The following is a 25,162-nucleotide window of genomic DNA, read 5'->3' as shown; positions in this document are numbered from 1 at the left end:
AATACTAGGATTATTTCTGCAGTGTGGATACAGCCTCAGTTGTTCCTCATAAGTCATTCTTCATAATCACCTTGTGAAAGCAAAGCTTCACACATCTAAAATACCACCATCCAATTCTCAGCTATTTCAGCCTCCCACCCCTGTTCTACATCATTCCAGAGAAGTCCCATAGCTTTCAGAAGTAGTTTTTGGAGGAGTGAAGTAGACTGCATAGGGAAACAATGTAGAAAAGCACCACTGAGAATGTGGATAAGTCTGGTTTCAAACCAAAAAATTTTAAAAGTGAAATCAGCAAGAAAAATTAAATCAAGAATTACAACTGCAATACCTTTTCAATTGCCATTCCCAGAATCTCCTAGAAGCATGGATATGCTGTTTGGCAGATTCTGTGAGTGGTATTTTTTAAAAAAGAAACACAGCTCAAAAGAATCACTTACATTATCATTTGGATACAGCACCCTAGAGATGTTTTCTGCCAAGTTTCGGTCAAGAACAGCCTCGATATAATCACCTACATTAACTACAGGAAAAACATGAACACATTATCAACAAAACAGCCTGATCCATAGCATGTAAACATCTACCACAGAGCAGCTTTCTTACTGCTTTACAACATGTAATGAAATACAGCTTCATTAAATATTGTTTTCAAAAATGTTAATTACAAACTCAGGTGTGTAAAAAACAAGCAAACAAAGATAAAAATTCAAAGCTGTATTTAGTTTAAATGTAAAGAGGAACCTTAGCATATTTTGAGATTCATCTCTGAGATACTTGGCTTGGCTGCCATCTTGGTGTAACACCATATATTGGCTTACTCTGCCACACAATAAGCCATGATTTGTTGAAATCTGCCTTGTGATGTTGTAAACCAACTGTTAACAAGCCATGGCTTGTCAGAAATCACAATCTGAACCTACAGTTTGTTGTTGGCACATGAATTCTGATTGATTTAAACCTTGGCTTGTCTGAACTCACAACTGTGTCTTTTCCATGGCTTGTTTCATTAGCTGCCTAAAAGAAGTTGATGTCAGTAGCAGGAAATTGGAAACAAAGGATAATTTTTCTTAGTGTTCAAGTGCAGAAACAAATGATTAATTCCTGTTCCTCAGATATTTGTTCCTCCCCCTCTCTATCTGCTATTTAACAAAAAGCAAAAATGCACATGATAAATGTGATTACACATTTAACATTGGCTGGAAACCTGTTGGTATCATATGCATGTGTAAATTCCCTTATGCATGTGGTTCTATATTTGTGTGTGTGATTAGGCAATGAGAATATTAAGTTCATAGTTTGTTGTTGTTTATTGTTATTGTTAGCTGCCCTCAAATCTTCATACATGTATCATTCATTTTTAATCTCTTTTACATAGCTCTTTTGTATATTGCTTCCATAGTCTTATTTCATCTTGACCGTGTAATATGTTCCTCTTTTGATTGTAGAGCATCTCCGGCCTTGCTTGCATTTTCCCTTTGAGTTCCCAGATCTTGTGGAAGACGTCTCTTGTTCTTCCTCCAGTCTGCTGGGATCTCTCCTGTTTTCCAGGAGTTTTCAAAGATTATTGCCAATGGCTCCGATATTACATTTGCCAGTTCTTTTAATACCCTTGGATGGAGTTCATCTGGTCCCGGAGACTTAAATTCATTTAGATTAATAAGGTGTTCCTCTACTATCTCTTTACTTATTCTGTTTCAATATCTGATTCTAACCTGATGCCACTTGAGTAGAGTTGTGAGTTAAAGAAAACTAAAACGCGGCTCTGGAAGGTGGTATATAAAGCTAGTCTGCTAGCTCCGCCCCCTTGTGACTCACAGATGTGACTCACAGAAGCTCCGCCTCTTCAGCAACAAGCACACGGTCTCAAAATGGCTGCCAAGCAGCTCCTCTCCTTCTCCTCTCTCTGGCCGGACTGCTCTGAAAGGCTCTGGAAGTTGGTATATAAAGCTAGTCTGCTAGCTCCGCCCCTTGTGACTCACAGATGTGACTCACAGAAGCTCCGCCCTTTCAGCAACAAGCACACGGTCTCAAAATGGCTGCCAAGCAGCTCCTCTCCTTCTCCTCTCTCTGGCCGGACTGTTCAGTGTTGATATTTAGCAGAAGGGTAGTGCAGTGCAATCACTGTGTAATTACATAAGTGTAAATTTACACCTTACACACATGATGTAGGATCATAGCCACTACCTGTAGTTTATTCCATGAATACACATGTGTACATGACCTTTTCAGTCATGTCACCGTGCATTTGAAATTCCCTCCCACTTACAGAATGACAAGCAATCAACTAATCAAGCATTTGCTGATTTCAATACCCTGTTCAGTGAACTCTTCAGACTTTATTGTAGATTGTTATATTTGTAGCTTAATGATGCTTTAAGGAATTCTACTCACTGCCCCAGAATTTTGTCATGAAACAATGTCATCTAAATACAGTGAACCCTCCACATTTGCTGGGCTTAGGGGCACAGGACCCTTGTGAAAGTGGAAAAACTGCAAATAAAAAAACACACCACTTTTTTGTTTACTTGACAGAATACCTCTCTAGGAATCTTTAGTTTCTCCAGGACAATTCTATGGTCAAGATCTGCCAGAAGTTGACCATAAAATTGCACTGGAGGACCTACAAATGCCGAGAGAATTGTTCTCTCTAGGCATCTATAGATCCTCCAGCATGACTTTGGGCAGAAGTTGATAAGAGAGTCACATTGGGGGACCTAGAGATTCTTAGACAGAACATATTTATCAAATTAATGAATAATCAAATCCGCAAAAGTCAAAACCGCAAATGTGGAGGGCCAGCTATATTTTGAAGAAGTAATACATCTTAACAGTAGGTAACCACAAGGATGAATTGGTTTCACCCAGCCTGTGAAACCAAACCACACCAAATACGCAACATACAGAAAATTAAGTAGGCCTGCTTTATAGCTTTCTTTCATAACCTTTAAGATTTCCAAACAATAAAAAAGAAGGCTAGCTGTGGAATGAAACAGCACTTACATTCTTCGAGATTGAAATCGTTGGGTGCTTTGGCTGACCACAGTCTCATCGTGTTGACTGTGTTATTCTTGTATCCTGGAACAGGGGTATCATAAGGCATGGCAAGGACAACCTAGTACAGAAGTAAGATAAAGACAAGCTAAAGTTGTCAAACAATTGGCTTAAAATTGTCAAAAGGATTTATTGTCAAAAATGTATGCCCTGCTTATTTTCAAAAGAAACCAGAATCTCTTGCAATTAAAAAGACTGGGGTTGCATTTACACAGCAGAATCAGTGCATTTTGATGCTGCTATACTCCCATGGTTCCATGCTATGAAATTCTGGGATTTGTACATTTGTGAGATATTTAGCCTTCTGGGTCAGAGTGCTCGGGTGCCACAACAAACTACAAATACCAGGATTCTGTAGCACTGACCCATGGTAGTTAAAGCAGTGTCAAACTGCATTAACATTGCAGTGTGGCAGCATCCTAAGAGTAAAGAAACCAGCATAGATAGGAAAATAAACTTTCCTATTATTCAAAGCTAAGGAAGGCAGCAATGGGAATACCAAAAAACAGAGTAGACAATAAAACTGTCCAAATAACCTTCAGCCTATGTCAAAGGCATCTCTTTGGGAAAAAAGGTCTTAAATTGGTATTTTATGTTGCCCAGTGTTGGGGAGCCACTCAGGAGATGGCATCCTCCAGGGAGGTGCCACAACAAAAAAGGACCTGCTGCTCTTAAGCCAACAAAAGAATCCAACTGAATGAATGGAGAACCATGTTGTCCTTTATCAGACTCTAGTTGTTGCCATGCTGCAAAATCAATGCTATCTGATGTTGCTTTATCTGTCATGGCTCCATCCTTTGGAAGCCTAGGATTTGCAGTTTGCACCAGAGCTCTCTGACAGAGAAGGCTAAATAACACACAAAACCACAAATCTTGGAATTCTATAGCATTGAGCCATGGCAGTTAAAGCAGTGTCAAACTGCATTAGTTCTGCAGTGTAGACGCAGACTCTGGCCTTGTCCTTCTTCCAGGGAGATCAGGAACAAACACAGACTTTTTAAACTCTATTTTAAGAGGGTTACCCCCAGGTTTGGCACTGAACAGTCCAGACATTGCCCAGACTGTTCACACCAGACTCATGGGTTGGGTGTTGTGTTGTCTGGACTCCCTGCTGAGAGGACAGGAGGGCAGTTTTTCTGGCCTGTGCAGACAAAGCCACGGTGTGATATAGCCTCACCACTTGGGGCTTTGCTATTGAAAACCAAGGATAGAACCCCTGCTATGAAAGGAAAGAAAGCAAAAATAATGGCTATGGAGGAGCTGCACAAATTCAATCTAGACAATGAAGGAATCAAAATAGTTAAAGAGTTCTCGTACCTTGGATCAAACATTGATCAAAATGGGGACTGTAGTCAAGAAAAAAGAAGACTAGGAATGGGAAGAGCAGCTATGAAAAAACTAGACAGCATCCTAAAGAACAAAGATATAGAACTGAGCACTTAAGTCAGAATTGTCCAAGCCATAGTATTCCCCATCACCATGTATGGAAGTGAGAGCTGGATAGTGAAGAAGGTAGATAAAGTGAAAAATCAACGCATTTGAAATGTGGTTCTGGAGAAGAGTGTTGAGGATACTGTGGACAGCTAAAAAGACAAACAAATGGGTCCTCAAGCAGATAAAGCCAGAAATATCCTTGGAAGCCAAGATGATGAAGCTGAGGGCTGTTGTACTTTGGCCATGTAATGAGAAGGCTGTATCACAAAAAAGATAATAATGCTAGAAAAAGTTGAAGATAACAGAAAAAAAGGAAGACCACATGCCAGATGGACAGACCCAATCAGAGAGGTCACAGGCATGGATTTGCAAGAACTAAGCAGAGTAGTGGAGGACAGGGCGCCTTGGAGATGTTTCATGCACAGGGGCCGACTCAAGAGCAGTTAACAAAGAATATGAAAAGAAGGGGTTAGGCTGGGGCACAGTGCCATGTCTAAATCTGATATGTCTCATGGGACTGATGTGAGACCAACACACAACTCTAAATAACATGGAGGAAAAAATATATATAACAGCCTATAGAACATTCACAGTTTAGTCATGTCCCCCCCCCCCCCGATTAGATGAAAGATGGCACTAGTTTGAAATCCCAACTGTCCCTCTAGCAAAGAACAGTCACTTCTTTAATCAGGATCTCAGAAGAATGCTGTTGTTTAAGCCAATTAGGGGCTGCCAGGCAACAAATGTTCAGCCATACAATGACTGTGTACATGGAAAGGGCAGCAGCAGGCAGGAGGCCCAAATATGGCTTATACGGCTTTCAGCAGAAAATCGTGTTTTTTATAAAGGCCTCCCATGCGTGAAAAAACTCATGACGAAATCAATTTGTCTTGTTTTTTTAGGGTGCTGCAGGATGCTTTGCCTTCAGTATGGAGGTGGAGTCATGACCAATAAATATATTAGAAATAGGATTGAGAGACATAGTTGTGTTAGTCTGGAATATCAGTATGCAAAGGGATCTTGCAGCACCTTGGAGACTAACTGTGTGAAAGAAGTTGTAACATAAGCTTTTATATAGGGTCCAAAACATACTGCAGAAATAATCTATAACTGTAATTTTGTGAGACATTTAGCCTTCTCTGCCTGTTGCCATAATAAACTAGATTCCCAGGGTTTCCTAGTATTGAGCCCAGGCAGTTAAAGTGGTCTCAAACTGGATTATTTTTGTAATGTGTTTTGGACCTAGATCAACTTCTTCAGATGTAGACCTATCCTTATGAGCCAGTGTGGTGTAGTGGTTTGAGTGTTGGACATTGCCTCTGGAGACCAGGGTTTGATTTCCAACTTGGCCATGAAACTCACAGAGTGACCTTGAGCAAGTCACACTCTCTCAGCCTTGGGGAGGGCAATGGCAAACTTCCTCTGAATAAATCTTGCCAAGACAATTCCATGACAGGATCTCTTTAGGGTTGCCACAAGTCAGAAACAACTTGAAGGTACACAACAACAACAACAACGACATCATCATCATCATCATCATCATCATCATTATTATCTATGAAAGCTTATACTACAATATTTTCCCACAATTAGTCTCAAAGTTGTTACAAGATCCCTAAATAAGAAATAGTTTTTCTGATGACAGTGGACAAATATTATCCAAGCTTTTGGTTTTCAACACCCTGTTGCACTCTTGAATCAATTTGTTACCAATGGAGTTTCTGTAGAAGACATTCTTAATCGATCAAGCACTCTGTTTGGTTTCTGCCTTCCACATGCATACATTTCCTCTAAATGCTGTTCTGCAGTGAGGCAAACCATCAGGCTTCAGTGTGACCTCTTTAAAAGACTGATTTTCTAATTATGGAGAAAAATAAAAGTGAGTTTCATACAAAATAAAGAGTGCTAGAACAGAAGAGGTGCCATAAGCATTTCCATGTTTCCTTTCCAAGAGGTGATGATAACTATAAAAGCTCTTCCATGTACTGGACTTTGAGCCATATTATGCTTGCATGATACCAAATGTACTAAATGTTTCGTTGTTTTAAAAATCTTTTCAAAAAATATTTTAAACAACTTTTGATATTACCATGAACTGTTTTATATAATGCTTATCTTGTTATCATGTTTTGAATGACAAATTTCTTGTTTTTTAAATGTTCTGCAACTGTACAATAAAGACTGATTGATTGACTGATTAATAAATCAATCAATCAGTAAAACTTTTATTTCTATCCTGCTTCTGTTAAAACAATCACAGCGGCTAATTGACTGATCATCCTAATTTGTGGCTTCCACGTGTAGTTGTAGAATACCGTACCTGAGTATCAACCCATTTAGCACCATCTGGAGTGTGATCCACCCGGCCATAAAAATGTATAGGAAGCATGTACTCTGGGCGGGCTTTTTCCCAAGGATTGCCATAACGCAGCCAGTCATCAGCCTCTTCCACCTGAAAAAGTGAGAAAGAGGTTACTTCCAGAGGTCTTTGTCCTGGTGCAACTGCTAAGGGAGGCTACTAAAGTCAGGGTCTTTTCAGTGGCTATGGATCACACTCTTTGGAAATACTCTCTTTGCATCTATGTTGTATTTTTCTTTTGCTCTAGATCTTCCTGGAGGATTCGGAACCCTCTGTGAAGATGCCAGGTGACTGTTTACAATGCATCCTGCTGTGTCGTCCAGTGTGGTGGCTACCACAGAAAGTTGCTAACTCTTGTTCTGATCTCAGAGCAAGTGACTTGCCATGGTGGCAACCATGCTGGGCAGCACAGTGGGATGCATGTGCAAACAGCCACCGAGCATCGCAATGGAGGTCCTCAGGTAACAGGAAGGATGCTGAGGCAGCTTTGGGGCCAGAGTACTCTAGCTTATGTGAATCTGGCTCAAAACCTCTCTGCACAAGAAATGGCAAGGATGAACAGAAAGAGGGAAAGGGAAAAAGAAAGAGATAGAGAAAGAACAAGGGGGTGACATGATCCCCCCAAAGGAGGCCAGCTTTATCCATTATCTGCCTATACAGTTGGCCTTTCATATCCCCAGATTTTTTATCTATGGATTCAAGCATATATGACTTGAAAATATTCCAAATAAATATATACATTTCAAAAAAACAATCCTTAATTTTTCTATTTTATATAAGGGACAACATTTTAATATGCAATTTAATATGTATTTAATGGGACTTGAGCATCCACGGATTTTAGTATCCACAGAGGATCCTGGAACCAACCCCCAGTGGATACTGAGGGCCCTCTGTAATTTAATCGGAAACCACCTGTCAAAAAGCACAGGAAAAATCTTTCCCATAATGCTAAGTCTTCAAAAACCTCTTTAAACTTCAGCACTGAAGGCAGATATAGCTGGTCTTTTGCGGAGAAGCTGAGGCATAAGTTGTATACAAGCAAAGTATTATACTCCATCAAAATTCATCAGGAGCTTGGTTTCAGTTTTAAATATATCTCTTACTGATTTTTAGACTTGTACCATCACCATCACTGATTTTGGTTTGAGGCTGTTTTAACTATTTATTTTCAGTTTCTAATTACTATATTTTATGGTCTTAAATATTTTTTCTGTTCCTTCCTAGTAAACCTACATTTAACAGGTAGGATCAAAAAGCTATTATTAAATTCATTATTCTTTCCTCATCAGTAATTCCCAAACTGACAAAGGTGAATTGGACCTCTTGTCTAGCCCATGCCGTGGCTGCTGTCACACTGCAGAATTATTAGCTTACAGTAGTAAACCGCTTAGAGATTACTTGGTGCGGTATGAAGCAGTATATAAATGAAGCTGCTATTGCTATTGCTATTATTGCAGTTTGACACAGTTTTAACTGTCCTTATGAGCTTGAGAATTTTAGCCTCAGATACTACTGCTGGCATGGGCTGTATCTACACTGCAGAATTAATGCAGTTTGACACTGCTTTAACTGCCACAGCTCCATTTTATGGAATCCTAGGATTTGTAGTTTGTTCTGGCACCATAGCTCTCAGACAGAGAAGGCTAAATATCTCACAAAACTACAAATGTTATAATTACATAGCATTGAGACATTGCAGTCAAAGCAGTGTCAAACTGCATTAATTCTGCAGTGTAGATGCAGCAACCCATCCTTATATGGTAATATCTGAGACTAAAATTCTCAAGCTCACAAGGATCTCAGAGTCTGGACTACAAACCAGGTTACAAATTTATCAGCGTAGCTTCTTGCTCTTCTTCAACTAGTATTATTATTATAACTGTATATTTATTTCTATCCTGCCTTTTCCCCAATTTGGGACTGAAAGCAGCTTACAATGAATTAAAAAATACATTGTTAAAAATTCACAAGACACAAAAGTTAAAATGAGATTAACAGCACTAAAGACATCTCTCTTCCATCTGGCATATCCAGTCAATTTTAAATCATGACTTTTTGATATGTATAATTCTTATGAGTATATTTTGATCATTTTACAGTATTGTACTTTAACTGTGGGTTTATGCACTTTTATACTGTACATAATACATTTATTATTATTATTGGTATTATTATTATTATTATTATTATTATTATTATTATTATTATTAAACAATCAATAATTAAAACCAGATTTTAAAAAATATATAATTAAACATGAGCCAGTGCACCGTTTAGGTGTGATGGGCCTTATACTGTCATTCATCAAATGCCTGTCAGAACGGAAAAATCTTTTCTTGCGTGAAAAAAGAAAGAAGGGAGGATGCCAATCTAACATCTCTAGGAAGGCCCTCTCCTGTGCTCCCACCAGATGAACAAGTGGATGATGGGACCTATAGTTCAAAATACCTGGCCATCACAACCTTCTCTCAAGCACAGTATTCTCTGGGAGCAGCTGAAAGAAGAGAGGCAATAAAAAAAATGGGAACAATAATTTCCTCACCAACACACCTGCCAACCATTGGAAATCTTCTGATTAAAAATACCAAATTCATAGCGGATTCCATAGCCATAAGCTGCCAGTCCTAGTGTTGCCATAGAGTCCAGGAAGCAAGCTAAAATGGCAAGAAACCAATATATTTAAGATTAGTAGTCAGAAATAAACATCCCAAAAAGTAGCTGGTTGTGTTTGTCTTCAAAAGGAGACACACAAATAATTCAATGTGACCTACTAGAAAAGATAGCGACTCATTTGCTTTCTGATAGTTCAATGTACTTTGTGTCATGTATAGCATTATTAAAAATATTGTGTATAGAATTATCTTCAGGCTACGTGTATACGCTGTATAGGAAACATAAACGAAATTCATGTTTAGAGTTGAGTCCCATCTCCAAGATATCTCACTGTGTATGTGCAAATATTCCAAAATCCAAAACACTTTGGTCCTAAGCATTTTGGGTAAGGGAGGCTCAATTGACAGTAAGCCAGTGCAGCATGGTTAGGTTTGTCAGACTGAAAATGGGAGTCAAGTCCTGTCCCTTTAATGGCTTTGTAGAAGAGGGCATTTCAGCAGATGTTGCTTGTCATGCAACCAGACAACAAGCGACACCTGCTGAAATTCCCTCTTCTGCATAGCCATTAAAGGTACAGGAGCTATCATCAGTTTTCACTATGGCAACCCAAAAAGGGGTAGGCAAACTATAGTCCACCAGCTGAATGCAGCCCTTTGGTACCTCCAATGAAGGCCCCCTACCCTGTATCCCAACAATCATACACACACACACACATGATGTGTCCGAAGTACGACAGCCTCAGTTTTGTCATCTTCGTGCATACACACATGCTCCAAGGTGACAAAACTATGGCTGTCATACTTTACATACATCATGAGAAGGCACTACTCATTGGAAAAAACAAAAATGCTAGGAAAGGCGGAGGGTTAAAAAAAATGCTAGGAAAGGTGGAGGGAAGTAGAAAGAGAGGAGTTATGGGGGGGGGGCAACTTTATGAGGTCCTCCCACCCCAAGACCCCAAGATATCTTTCAGTATCAGCTCCCTTGAAAATCTGGTGAAATTGCCCCTCTCTGGCTTTTCAATGGTGCAACAGGCTTTATTCAGCTTTTTAAAATTGTTAAAATAGAGGGTTTGGGTGTGGAATGTGTGGCCCTCCCAGGTTCAGTGGGGGTATATGTGTGTGTTTGTAGGTGTGTTTAGCCCCTGAATGTTAGGAGGTTTTGCATTCCTGGTACAGCGTAGAAGAGACTGACCTAGGAATCAGAAAGTTTCCACTTTTCGTTTTATTTCCCTAAGATGGCTGTAGGTGAACTGTGCTCTTTCATCTTTGCTCAGCTCTGTCTCACCTGCACATCTGTAAAATGGGGATACAAATACCGATCTGCCTTACAAAGTTGTTGAACTCCGACAGAATATGTTCTAGTTCACAGAGGTTTGTGACAGAACTACATTTCTAACAAATGTGTGAGCCAGTGTAGACTAGCGCTTTCAGCATTGGACTAGAACACCAGAAGACCAGGGTTCAAATCCCTACTCAGCTGTGGAAAGCCACTGTGTGACCTTGGGCAAGTCATACCTTCAGCCTAAGTGGAAGACAATGGCAAACCTACTCTGATTAAATCTTGCCAAGAAAACACTCTGATAGCATTACTAGAAGTTGAAGTTGATTTGATGGCAAATAGCAGCAGGAAATCTATGATATAAAGATATCTTTGCTAGGTCTGTCCTGGGATGGATCCAACAGTTCTTCCCATCTGGCATCCTTACTGCACAAAGCTTGGGAAAGTTACTTTTTTGAGACCTTATGGTTGGGAATTATGGTGTGTGTGTGTGTGTGTGTGTGTGTGTGTGTGTTGTAAGCTGCTCCACTGCATTTCGTAGAGGGGAGGGATATAAATAAATTATTATTATTATATTATTATTCCCACAGTTCCTGGGATTGTAATCCCAAACAGCAACTTTTCCAAAGCCCTGTTCTCACAACCGCCAGAGAAGAGAAGATCAGCTTGCCCCATCCTCAACCATACCCCTGACAAAATACAGAATCAGACTCAGTTTCATTTTGTCATCTTCACCTTCTATCATCCCATTCACTGGGTTGTAGTGGCAAATTTTGCAGACTGCAGTAATGACAGTCCAAATAATCTCACCTCCCAAGGAGAGTCCAAGAGTTGCAGTAACTAAATCAATCCATATCAACAAACCATTATGACTTGATCTTTTGTAATACAAATGGCTCTTGATATCTCACAACACTCTATTGCTGCTGAGAAAATCCAGACTTCTAAGATAGTTTTATAAGTATACAAAAAGTTTTGTTCGTGTTATTCCATTGCTCTGTTATTTGGGTAAATTCATTGCCTGCCAGCAACTGTGAGAACTGCAGTTATGCTCAGAGAGAACAGGGAAGCCAAATCAGATTAAGGTGGTTGAATTCCTGGGAGTCCCTTTTGTTTTAGCTATTCTAAGAGCAGTGGCACAGAGATTAAATAAAGGAATAAACACCTAAAAACAGAGTACAACAGACTGCAGCATACAGATGAAAACTCATGTCCAAAATTAACAGGCGGATCCTGTGCAATTTTATTGAATTATTCATGTAACACTGAAAAGCCTATTGATGAAGTGACTGGAGAAGAAATGGAAGAAAGCTGCATCATTTCCCTTCAGCAGTGAAGTACAAGCTTGTGAAGAGCCTGGAACATTTGCACCAATTGAACTATTGACAATCTGACATACGTGTGTGTGTGTGTAATTTAAACATCTTAGCATTTTGGCTTTGTAAACCTTGGCTTCACTAAACCACACCTCATTCATCTGCATGAGAAGATCCAGTTTAACATACATCTCATTTTCTCTGAAATTTCCTTTTATATATTGCAAGGCACTGGTGTACTTATGCAGCCAGATATTATGGCTGCTGGATAGTTATGGTTATATCAAAAATCCCAGCTCACCTGCCAGACGCCCCAGTCCTCCATTGCCCAGGCCAGCATCTTCTTCAATTTCCTCCAGTTCTTCCAAGTCCAGACCAAGCTATTAAGAAAAGTAAAAGAACACCATGTCATACCTAACTGAAATCCTGTTGATTTCAGTGGATCTACTCTGGATCCAATGCACTACATTTGGAGGCAGATTCAATTGTGTCAGATGTAACCATGCAGTGTTGCTACTGCAGTTCAGAATGTAATTTGCCTCCATCTCCCAGAAGTTCCTCCACATTGATTCTGTGATCTCTGGTGGAATCCACACTGTAGGCTTATAACAGACTGTTACACTTTACCTGCCTTTGGGAATTCTGGAATGTGTAAACTGCAGAGGGGTTTAGAAATCTCTGCTAGAAAGTGCTAGTGCTGGAAGGAGAAAAGGAGATTAGAATTCTCCAGAAGATAGGTCTGAATAGATCCACCAAACTATAAATCCTGAGATTCCATAGGATGCAGTCATGACAATTAACAGTGGTATAAAAGTTTAACTGTGCAATGTGGATACACCTTCTATTAACATTTGCTATTATCTCTACATATTTTATCAGTTGCATCCACTAATAACACCCACAGCACCAGGGGCTTGTTTTCATTACTCCTTCCAAGTAGTTAAAGTTGCAAACCTGACATTTGTCATGGTTCTTGAGTACTTGAGGGTAAAATGACATAGGATGCAGGAGATGTGGGGTCAAGTCTCCATAATACTTCTATTTTTAATTAAAAGAAGCTGTGGGAGTTCAAAGTGAGAAGAGGAATTAAACATTATCCTCATGGCCAGAGATTAGGAAAGTTATTTTTGTTACTACAACTGCCACGATCCCCCCAGTCAGCATAAGTAGCAGTCATGCTAGCTGGGAGATTCTGGGAGCTGTAATAACTTTTCTGGGCTCTGCTCATAATACAATTTTTGCAATCTAAATGAGTTTATTTCCTAGTTGTATTTATACCTCCTCTTGCCTTTTATGAGCTGAAGGTTCTCACTTTACCTTCACAATAACCCTGGGAGGAAGCTCAGTCTGAGAAAGGACTGAGAAAGTTCAAAGTCAGCCAATGACTTTCTTGGCTCAATAGGGACTTGAATCTGGATCTTTCAAGGGTGCATCTACACTGTAGAAATAATGCAGTTTGACACCACTTTAAAAGCCATGGCTCCACCCTACGGAATCCTGACATTTGTAGCTTTGTGAGGCATCAGCACTCTTTGGCAGAGATGTCTAAAGACCTTGCAGAACTACAAATCCCAAGATTCCATAGGATGGAGCTACAGCACTTAAAGTTGTGTCAAACTGCATTATTCTACAGTGTAGATGCACCCCAACCCAAGCTGAATATTATAATCACTACAGCACAAGTGGCTTAATGGGAGAATTTATAGGTACTGTGTTACATTCACCAAAGTCTGCTTTAGGCATAATTTAGACCAGAACAATGGCATGAAAATATCCGCTTCTTCCAGTACAACTGCTCTGATTAGAAATTTAACTTGTTTGTTTAATTTTAATGAAAAATAAAAACACAGAGATCAGATCACATATCTTCTGTATCTCAGGCAGTTTGGACTGGAGCTTCACAAACAACTGAGGCAATTGCCTTTGTTTTTAATCCCTCCTTATGAATGTGCTCAACTTGATCATTTCCCAAAGAAAACAACCTTGCCTCCCCCAAACTCTGAATTTTCATGAGCGTAACCATATATTGCTCTTACAGACGCTGATTATAAGGTAAATACCCTTGACAAAACATTTGGCAGAGCTTCCAAAAAGAGAGGAATACATGAGTCATGCCATTTTAGCAGTATTTGTTTAAAGCACCATTTTGTGAGTGGATTAGATTGAAACTTGGGCTATAAAAATTAATGGGCTCTCAGTGGATTAAATTTCAATAAAGAATGGATAAGGGTATTACAGAAGAAAGGGCTTGATTTTAAAAGGTGGAAGAAAGAGAAACAGAAAACAGAAATGATGCATTTGCACAGCAACACGGTTGAGATTAACTCCAACCATAGAAAGCCAACGTGGTGTAGTGGTTTGAACACTGGACTACAACTCTGGAGATCAGGGTTGCAATCCCTGCTTGGCCATAGAACCCTACTGGGTGACCTTGGACAAGTCACACACTCTCAACCTCAGAGGATGGCAATGTCAAACCCTCTCTGAAGAAATGAGCAAAGAAAACCCTGTGATAGGCTCACCTTAGGTTTTCCATAAATTGGAAATGACTTAACAAGCATACAACAACAACAACAATAGCTTGCATTAAAAAACTCATGGGTGACTGTGATGTCTGAACCCTGCCGCAGCAAATAAACTATGGTTTGTGAGCAGCTATTAGACCAGGATCTCAGAGTATGATTTGAATCTAATTTGCAAAAGGAAGTTTCAGAATAATAATAATTAATAATAATTTATTTTATTTATATACCGCTATTCCAGAGATCATAGCGGTGAACAGCAAGTAAGCTAATTAGCCCCCAACAGTCTGGGTACTCATTTTAGCGACCTCGGAAGGATGCAAGCCTGAGTCAAGCTTGGGCCCTTTTGCTGGTCTTGAACTCGCAACCTTGTGGTCTTGAGTGAATGGCTGCAGTACAGGCATTTAACCACTGTGCCACCAGGGCTCCCAGTATATCTCTATAGGCTATACAGTGCACCCATGCTATAGGCGGGTGTCCCATATGCGGCTTCCAGCATACACAGAAGCCGTGCGATGGGGGAATGAATGGTGTGCGCACCCATGGCACGCACACTCTCCCGCACTGCAAGCACAAGCCCCAATCACTGTATTTGTGGCTCTGAACTTTGCAAACATCTCTTTTCTGCCCATTAAAAAGGATGAACTGCTTCCAGGAACAGCAATTCACCTTTCTCTGAAGATGCCAGTCACAAATGCTGGTGAAATGTCAGAAATAAACTCTTCTAGAACATGGCCACATAGCCCGAAAAACACAAAAAAAACAACAATTCACCTTCTGGTTACAACCCCCTGCCCAAATAATTTAACATTTACAAAGTACCTGTTTTTACACGTGGTATCCTTGGTATCTGTTGGGGTTTGGTTCCAGGACCCCTGTTAGTACCAAAATCAGTGGATACTCAAGTCCTATTAAATACAACGGTATAGTAAAATGGTGTCTCTTATATAAATGGCAAAATCAAGGTTGCCTTTGGGAATTTATATATTTTTAAATTACTTTCAAACCGTGGATGCTGGAATTTGTGGATTAAAAATCCATGGATATGGAGCCCTGACTGTATATACCATAAGAATGCTTTAAAGTGTGTGGGAGGGAACCTCAACATTAAGGTCTGCCTATATATTACTGGAACACAAATTTAGTAGCACCTCCAAACTACTATTTGTGTAAACAATAGTTTGGCATTACATCTCAACCTATCCACTGTCGCCGATTTGTGGGCCTGTGCTTTGGCACCAAAAGAAGCAGAAAAGACATTATCAGAAATACTAATGGATAACTTCGAAGAGCTTTCCTGAGGAACCATTCCCAGGTTTCTAACATTGAGGTCCCTAGTATGACACACAAAATGCATGTTGCCCATCCTGACCTAAATTGCCTTCTTATATCACACACAAAATGAATGAAGTCTCCTAAAGCATTGGTTTTCACTTGGTAAGCCACAGTCTAATCCACAGTAAGTTGTAACAGGGAGACTATGGCAGTATAAAAATACAAGCAGAAAAATTCAACATTGGGACTGCAAAGCAACGTTTGGGCTAAAGGCAGGTTCTGGGACTAAAACAGTTAAACATTGAAGATGTAATGGTTCCACAATTGCTCCTAGCAACTTGTTACACAGCTCAGATCCTCTAGCAATCAGACTAATTTTTAGTCTAAATTTGGCCTGTTGTAACATGAGATGTCTGGGCATTTTGCCATGATTTCTGCACTACAATATAAAACCAAAGACATCATCAAACGAAGTCTTAGTGGAGAAACGTACCTGGTAAATGGCTTCATCACAGGCGTTCTGCAGACCCAGGTTCACCATCGTGTTCTGAAGCGTTCGGCCCATGTAGAATTCCAGAGACAGGTAATAAATACGCTAAGAAATGAATGAGATGGGACAATTAGATTTTAGGTGCAGTGCTGTGATCCACATCCCTATCTGCAAACTGCCAAATGAAATAAGTTACAAATTCAATTATATTTCTCCTATTAAAACAAAAGACTCAAGTCATGTTTTCCCTTAACCATAAGCTGGTGAGGCATGTTAAGCTCAGGATGAGTGAATAACCCATGGTCATCCAATGAGCTTCATGGATGAGTGGAATTTGAACCTGGATCTTTCAAAGTTAAAATCACAATACCACACCATCCCACACTGCGACTGAGTATGACAATGATGATGCTATCATTCACATTAATTATAACAAGCAGGGCAGCTCTGCATTGCATAGTCTATGATTCCACAGAAACACTGAAAAACATGAAACTGGGGAACTTATTTCAGCACCACAGCTTTTATTATTTACAGAAGTACATTTCTAGCCCTGATCTCAAGACTGCAAAGATAGGCTTGACAGCATGTCATTGCATGGTGATTTCGCAGAAGATTCATGAAATTAGTTTTCCAGTGGTCAGAAGACAAAGGTCTGTTATTTGCAAAACTCTTGAATAGATTCTGATGCTATTATTCACATTAGTTCTAACAAGCAGGGCAGCTCTACCTATTGCATAGTCCATGGTTCCACAAAAACACTGAAAAACCATGAAACTGAGAGACTTATTTCAGCACCTCCATTTTTATTATTTAAAGAAATACGTTTCTAGACCTGACCTCAAGACTCCAAGGATATGCTACCCAACATGGTATTTATTGCATAGTGAATTCCCAGAGGACTCATTCAATTCGCTTTCCAATTTTCATGAGCCAAAGATCTGGCATTTGCAAAAGATTCCCCCCCATCTCTGTAAAGAACAGAAACCATTATGCAAAACAATTAGCAGAGATCTTAATTTATTAAACAAAGTACACAACAAAAGAGGAAGTGGGTTAACCAAAAAAACTGAGATGGGTAAAGAAGATGAGGAGGTAACAGAGGTTGCATCCACACTACAAAAATAATCTAGTTTGACACCACTTTAACTGCTATGACATTGCTATGGAATTCTGAGAATTGTAGTTTTGTGAGACATTTAGCCTTCTCTGTCAGAGCTCTGGTGCCACAGGAAACTACAAATCCCACAGTACCATAGCATTGAGCCATGGCAGTTACAGTAGTGCCAAATTAGATTATTTCTGTAGTGCAAATGCAACGAGAGATGGATGGGGAGAAGCTGGGGATTGTTTTCTCACTTGAATTTTAATTTCAGTACTTGAAAACCTTTCCATTTCTTTCGGAACAAGCTAGGTCTTGGAGCAGTGGTCTGCAACCTCCGGCTCGTGGGCTGGATGCGGCCCGCGGAGGCCTTTGAGCCGGCCCCTGGCTCCTCCTGCCGCCGCTGCCGCCAGTTGCAGCTTTTCCCCGCTCTGGGCGCCACCATTTTTGCCCAAAATGGCGGCGCCCAGGGCTCCAACGGCGGCAGCGGGCCTCTGGGAGGCCCGTTGCAGTTGCTGGAGCCCTCCAGGAGGGCTCCGATGGCAGCAGCGGGCCCCTGGGAGGCCCGTTGCCGTCGCTGGGACTCTCCAGGAGGGCTCCGAGGCGGCAGCGGGCCCCTGGGACGCCCATTGCCATCGCAGGGGCCCTCCAGGAGGGCTCCGACGGCAGCAGCGGGCCCCTGGGAGGCCCGTTGCCTTCGCTGGGGCTCTCCAGGAGGGCTCCTGCGACGGCAGCGGGACTCCCAGAGGCCCGTTGCCTTCACTGGGGCCCTCCAGGAGGGCTCCGGCAGCGGCAGCTGGCCTCTGGCGTCAGGGGCTGGCAAAGATGGGGAGGCTTCCAGCGCTGGCGGTCCCCGCCGGCTCTTTCCCGGCCTCTGACAGGGCCTGGAGCCCCATCAGGGGCCGGCAAAGAGGAGGTGGCCTGGCCCCCGGGGGTGGAAGCTCCGCCCCTGGAGTGTGGGAGCTCCGCTCCCGGATGGTGGAAGCTCCGCCCCCCAAAGGGTGGAGGCTCTGCCCCCAGGGGGTGGAAGCTCCATCCCCCAGCTTCGGCCCCCCAGTTGTCTGAGGAACAGCAACCCGGCCCCCGGCTCAAAAAGGTTGCGTACCCCTGTCTTGGAGGTTCTTTTCTGAGCTTTCTGAGGGAGAAGTGGAATGCAACCAGAGTGGCAAACAGATTGGAAACCAAGCCATTTGTTCTAAAAGTTGCATGTGTTTGACCTGACAAATGGAGCAGATATGTTCCTGGCTGCCTCAGAGAGTGGGATGAAAATCAATGGGTTGGATTTGTAATGAAGATTGTAATATAGATTTTGGCACTGGCAACTGATATCTCCCAAGTCAATGAGGCAGTGTGTCTTGTCTGGGTCTTCCATCACTCTTTAAAGAAACTTTCCTAGGTGCTTAATTTATTTTGGGATGACAGTCCACTACATCACCAACAAAGGAGCCATTGCACAATGTTTTAACTGTTTTTTAAACTATTGTAATGACTCTGGAGACCAGTGTTCAAATCCCAGCTCAGTCATCTGAACCCACTGGGTGACCTTGGGCAAGTCACACTCTCTCAGTTCCAGAGGATGGCAATGCCAACCCCCCTCTGAAAAAATTGCCAAGAAAACTTCATGATAGATTTTGCCTTAGGGTCTCCATAAGTCAGAAACTTATGCGCAACAATAACAATAACAAAGCCACCTTGAATCCCATTTTAGGAGAAAGGGAGGATACAAGTACAATAAATAATATTAAAAAATATGCATGACCCTCACACTGGCTCTCTTTGCTATTCCTACCTGCGTTTTAAAATATCTTGCCTGATGGGAAGCCTTGCATTCATTTTGTGCCTCTTCAACTGGCTTCATAAAGAGCTATTACTGTAATATATATTTCTGATTTTGTTTTTCTCTTATGATCAACACAGCTACCACTGAAATTAAGCTACTCAATGCCTGTAATGTTTTTGAGAAACCTCAAGAAAACCTGAAAATGTATTCTTAACATGACATTTCTTGCTGCAGTGACTTGACAAATCCATTTTCTTCTTGCAAGGGTGGAACCAGAATGACTTCACTCTCTCTGGTCAAATTTAAATCAGCCAGATTGCATCCAATGGCACAGCTAGGGCATCTATCCAAAATGCCTGGAGACCAGCTTGTCAAAAATCACTCAGACTGAAATCCATCCAACTGTTAGCTTTTTGCATCCTCTGTAGCTAAAGCCATGGAAACCCTGGCCTGAGTTACTCTAGCAACGGGGATGGAGGAATCAAGTAGCGTTGCAACACTTTGAGCAGAGCTAAGAGAATTCTGACTAATTCTATATATAGTGGGCAGATTTGAGGAGTGAAATGGTATTGAATACTAAAGCTATGATTGTCCATGTCATTTTATTTCCAGTTTCTAAGTATGGTCCTGAAAGTTGGTGATAGGAAGAAAATAAACTCATTTGAAATGTGGTGCTGGAGAACAGTTCTGAGGATACCAACCCAAATGAGATCAGCAGTAGGACTTCCTTCGGGTTGCTAACTTTTCAACCAGACCCTGCAGCTATCAGCAGATGACTAGATTTTGCTCAAACCTGCCATGAAAAAAAGTTTACTACAGTATTTACTGAAGACCGAAAATCCATTGTTAAAACAGCTTCACTGGCTACCAGTTCATTTTGGGGCACAATCCAAAGTGCTCATTATGACATATAAAGGCCTATATGGCTTAGGTCCAGAGTAGCAGAATGACTGATATTTCCCCATTTGAACCTGCAAAAATTCTAAGATCTTCAGAAGGAGGAGATCTCTTGGTCCTGCCATCACAGACTTGAGGACATGAGAGTCTTCTTGCTGGCTGCTCCCACCCTGTGGAACTCCCTTCCATGGGAGGCTAGCCTGACCCCTTGACTTCTTTTTACAGGCAGGCAAAGACCTATTTATTTAAAAATATTTAGGCCCCATGCAGACAGGCCAAAATAAAGCTGCTTCGGGTCACTTTGAGGTATGCTGTTTAAATGATGTATGTGTCCTAAGAGTCCAGAAGCCACACCAAAGCCAAGCTCTAGTCCTTAGTACTGGAGTGTGGCTTTGGCGTGGTTTCCCAACTCTTCCAATACATGCATCATTTAAACAACATACCTCAAAGTGACCCAAAGCAGCTTTATTTTGGCCTGTCTGTATGGGGCCTTAATATGTAATTGCTCCCAGGGAGGGGTGCATGCTTTATTTATTTTTTTACTTTTGTACTAATGCTTTTAAAATAATTTTATACTGTTTTAAATGCGATGTTTTTGTTTTCCAAAACCGTATTGTTAGGTTTAAGTGATCTTCTTCTGCGACTGCGAGCCACCTTTGGTCCCCCCTCTGGGAGAAAGGCACCATATAAATGAATTAAATAAATAAATCAAAATAAATTCTGGAAACTGTAATGTAATGAAAAGAAGTATTTAGAATTCTCTGCTAAAGAGCTCTAGAGGTTTAGTACTGGGTAGGTATAGACTATATTTCAAAGGAAGAAACTGGCAAAACCACCTCAGACAATTCCTTGCCCAAGAAAGCCCAATGAAATGCATGGGGTTGCTGTAAGTCAACAGGTCACTTAAAGGTACATATCCCACACAGTGAATGAGAACTGTCTGGCAGGGAATTGCAAAGATTCAAATTTCAGCCAACTTTAAACTATTCTAACCATCTCTGATGTTAAAGTGAATTGGCTTTGAGGACATGTAAACTGCTCAGGGGAAAAAACCCCAAACACTAGACTTGGAAATATAGTCTGCAGTGGAACAGCTCAGGTTTTGAATACAAAATATAATTCTGACAGATAATTTGAAGCAACGTACCAAGTTACAAGTCCCAAAATTTCATAGGAAAGTACCAATGTAGATCAAATTACTTCAATGTTGTAATGTGGATAAACAGTCATCTGAGTACAAAGGAATCTACCACTGACCCACCCAACACATGACATCTGAAGAAAGCATATATTGCTTGTTTGAGCTATAAGCTTGAAATGCATATGAAATAACTAATGAATAAATGCATAAACAACTAATCAGCAGATTGCAAGTGTACCTACGAAACACTGTATTTGTGTAGAAGCAAACAAGAATTTGGAAAAATTCCAAATTCAGCAATCTTAAATCATTCTAACCATCAGCGATATGAAAGCAAATTTGCTTCGAGGACATGAAGATTGCTCAGTGAAAAAAACCAAACTCCTAGGTTTGAGAATATTGAGTCTGGAGTGAAAAAAATCAGGTTTTGATATGCAAAATGTAATTTACAATCTTGTATTGCAGCAATTAAATGGAGCTTTCAGAGAAAAATCTGTAGTTTTGTGTAGGATTGTTTTTTACATTTCCCCGATATGCTTCACCTCCAACTGGATGCTTGCCCTTGAAATGTACTTCCATCCACAAAGAGATGGAAACTACTAAAGGTGGTATTTTCTTTTTAACACATTTTTGTTAGAAGGAGTCAAGGTTTTTCATTGTTGTTCCAAATACTGTTTATGTTGCATGCCTTCAAGTCATTTACAACTTACAGCAACCCTAAGGCAAACCACAGCCCAAAATTATGTGACTAAAATAATAATATGCTTAACCCTTGCTCACCCCCAGTTTCTATTATCTGCCACCATATCTTCAACTAACCTATATCACCAGAAATTATCCTTGACTGCAACTTGGTTTTTATGCATCCCTTCATTCTTTGAACACACAAACACACCCACGCACACTACCTCCCTGATGTATTTTTGTTCTTCTGGAATTCTCTGCTGCCATGATGAAGGATGGAAACCACTGCTTGGCAAACAGTGAATGATGTTCTCATTAATATGAAGCTGGAGAAAGTACAGAAAAAAGCAATAAAAACTAATGGGATGTGGAAAGAGTGTACTGTGAGAAATGAGTCTCTTGGGACACTGGAACCTTGGATTACATGAAACCGGGTAACCTGGTGAACAGAGGACAAAACAAAGTGTTTCTGTATATCAAAAAATGTGACAGAAGCCACCAACAGAGATGGCTTCAAAAGGAAAGATGAGATTGGTTTCTAAGAAATGTCAGTGTCTGACGCAGAGATCAGATAATAGCTAGCAACTAGAGTTATGCTCCACCATTGGCACAAGGTGCTTCTCACAGCTCTTCCACACTACAGAATCAAAGCAGTTTTACACCACTTTGTTATTCTGTCCTGGTTTCATTCTGTCATTTGTAGTCTGGTGAGGTATTCTGCCTGGTCTGTCAGCTCTGGTGCCTACAAATCTCAAGATTCCATAGGATAGAGCTATGGCAGTTAAAGTGGAGTCAAACTGCTTAGAGAGCCAGTATGTTGTAGTAGTTTGAGCATTCAACTATAACTTTGGAGACAAGGGTTCGATTCCCTGCTTGGCCATGAAACTCACTGGGTGACCTTGGGCTAGTCACACACTCTCAGTCTCAGAAAATGGCAATGGCAAACCTCCTCTGAAGAAACTTGCCATGGAAAGCCTGTGATAGGTTCATCATAAGTTGGAAATGACTTGAAGGCACACAACAACAGGAAGAAAGACCCTCCGATTAAGTGGAACCAACACCACAGAGCAAACTTGTCCTTGTTGTAACCTAGCAGCCTCTTTTCCAAGAGCCATAGCTGGTATAATTTCCAATGGCCATGGTTTTTCACTTAGCACTTTTCACATCCTACTAGTGAACATTTCTACATGACTGATGGTTTTGGAGAGTGATGCAGTTGCATAATTTAACACTTCGAACTGAATGATCTTCTTTACTGATTTCAAAATGTGGTGAACCAAATCTGCTGTGTTGGCGTGACTCTCCTGCTCATCATGTTCAGTGGCATCTGGATTTCTGCCTCCAAGTCTATCCCCGAGAACAGCACTATTTTTAAACCATTCAAAGATGATGAACTATATGGACCTCCTTTGGTGCAATCTAGTGAGAAAAGTCTTGTCTTCCTCTGATGCACTTTCAGAGGCCTCAGGCTCAAATTTTAAAGACACACATGCAACTCTTAGGCGGGTTATAGACCGCCGCTTTGAGGCGGTCTCCCGCTGGCGCCATTTGCTCCGTGAGGGAGCCGCAGCAGCCACAGCGCGCGGCTCCCGCGCGGAGCAAAAAAGAAGCTCCATTTTGGAGCTTCTTTTTGCGGCGCCTCTATGATGTTGCGAGGCGCCTGGGGCGGATTCGCGACGTCATAGACGCCGCGCGACGTCCGGACGCACAGCGTCCGATACGTAAAGATGGAGGCGCCCATATGAACAGGGCACCGCCATCTTGTACGTATTCTATATGTACTAGGGTTAGGGGGGTGCGGAAGCACCGCCCCTTCCTAACCCTAGTACGTATAGAATACGTACTAAATGGCGGTGTGTAACCCGCCTTAGATTCATAAAGTTGGAAGAGATCCCAAAGGCCATCCATTCCAACCCTCTGCCATGTAGAAACTTACAGTCAAAGCACCCATGACAGGAATCCAGCCTCCATTTAAAAACCTCCAAAGGAGACTCCAGTACATTATGAGGCAGCATATCACTGTTGAACAGCTATTACCATCAGGATATTCTGCCTAATGTTTAGGTGGAATCTCTTTTTGTAATTTGAATCCATTGCTCCATGCCCCAGTCTCTGGAGCAGCAGAAAACATGTTTACTCCATCCCTCAATGTGACATCCTTTCAAATATTTAAACACAGTTATCATGTCACCTCTTAAAATTCACCTCCTCAGGCTAAACACACCCAGCTCCCTAAGTCTCTCTTCATAGGGCATGGTTTCCAGACCTTTCACCATTTCGATCCCTGACCTTTGGACCTACTCCAGCTTGTCAACATCCCTTTTGAATTGAGGTGGCCCAAACTGCACACAATATTCCAGGTGAGGTCTGAACAAAGCTGAATTCTGGGGCTTTCTATACCGGCATTTGGGACGTCCTCCGGACGTCCCATTTTAAAAAAAGGGGCGTCTCTTATAGACGCCCCTGGGCCTAGTACGGACTCTGTCTGTACAAGATGGCACCGGCCCTTCTACATGGCCGGCGCCATCTTTGCGTATCGGACGCTGAGCGTCCGTACGCGTCGCGTCCCTTGTGACGTAGCGAGTGCGCCCCTGGCGCCTCGCTACGTCGCAAACGCAACGGAAAAAGAAGCTCCATTTTGGAGCTTCTTTTTCGGTCCGCGCGGGAGTCGGGCCGTGTGGAGGCTCCGGCTCCCCCACGGACTAGCCGGCGGCGGCGGCAGACCGCCGCAAAGCGGTGGTCTGTACCCCGCCACAGTGACTATATTACTTCCCTCAGTCTAAACAGTACGTTCCTATTGATGTAGCTTAAGATCACATTGGCTTTTTAGCTGCTGCATCACACCATTGATTTCAGAGTATCTGCATTTTACAGAATAAACATCTGCAGTTCAACCAAATCCACATGGAAGAATTTTTTAAAGGCTGGTGATTTTGTAGTGTTTCCAAAGAAGGTGTGTATTGCATGCAAATACCCCTAGAGTACTTATCCCTTTGAAGGATAGGTCAACCATACAGGCAAACTAAGGAACCACCTGGCATATCTGGAATTCCATTCATATCTTTCTTCAACTATCAGGCTTTCCTGAAAGTTAACTGTCTTACAAAATTACAAATCTCCAAATTTCGTAGCATTGAGCCATGACAGTTAAAGTGGTGTCAAACTGTATTATGTCTGACGTGCAATTAAATTTACAGCATTTTATAAATAAAGG

The 25,162-nt window shown here is 41.4% G+C and overlaps 1 protein-coding gene across 1 annotated transcript in view; it reads right to left on the bottom strand.

Moving 5' to 3' along the window:
• Window positions 1-25,162, bottom strand: part of PYGB (glycogen phosphorylase B) — a 50,595-nt gene that overhangs the window by 20,085 nt on the left and 5,348 nt on the right. The window contains exons 2-7 of the mRNA XM_042442485.1: window positions 16,348-16,449; window positions 12,359-12,437; window positions 9,398-9,501; window positions 6,806-6,937; window positions 3,001-3,112; window positions 438-520 (exon numbers count right to left, since the gene is read on the bottom strand). Coding sequence (XP_042298419.1) covers window positions 438-520; window positions 3,001-3,112; window positions 6,806-6,937; window positions 9,398-9,501; window positions 12,359-12,437; window positions 16,348-16,449 — 612 coding nt within the window. The remainder of the gene's footprint in view (window positions 1-437; window positions 521-3,000; window positions 3,113-6,805; window positions 6,938-9,397; window positions 9,502-12,358; window positions 12,438-16,347; window positions 16,450-25,162) is intronic.

This window comes from Sceloporus undulatus, chromosome 1 (genome assembly GCF_019175285.1).
Source record: "Sceloporus undulatus isolate JIND9_A2432 ecotype Alabama chromosome 1, SceUnd_v1.1, whole genome shotgun sequence".
In the NCBI taxonomy this organism is placed as follows: domain Eukaryota; kingdom Metazoa; phylum Chordata; class Lepidosauria; order Squamata; family Phrynosomatidae; genus Sceloporus; species Sceloporus undulatus.
Note: the sequence above shows the minus strand (reverse complement) of the source record. Positions and strands in the feature narration are given on the sequence as shown.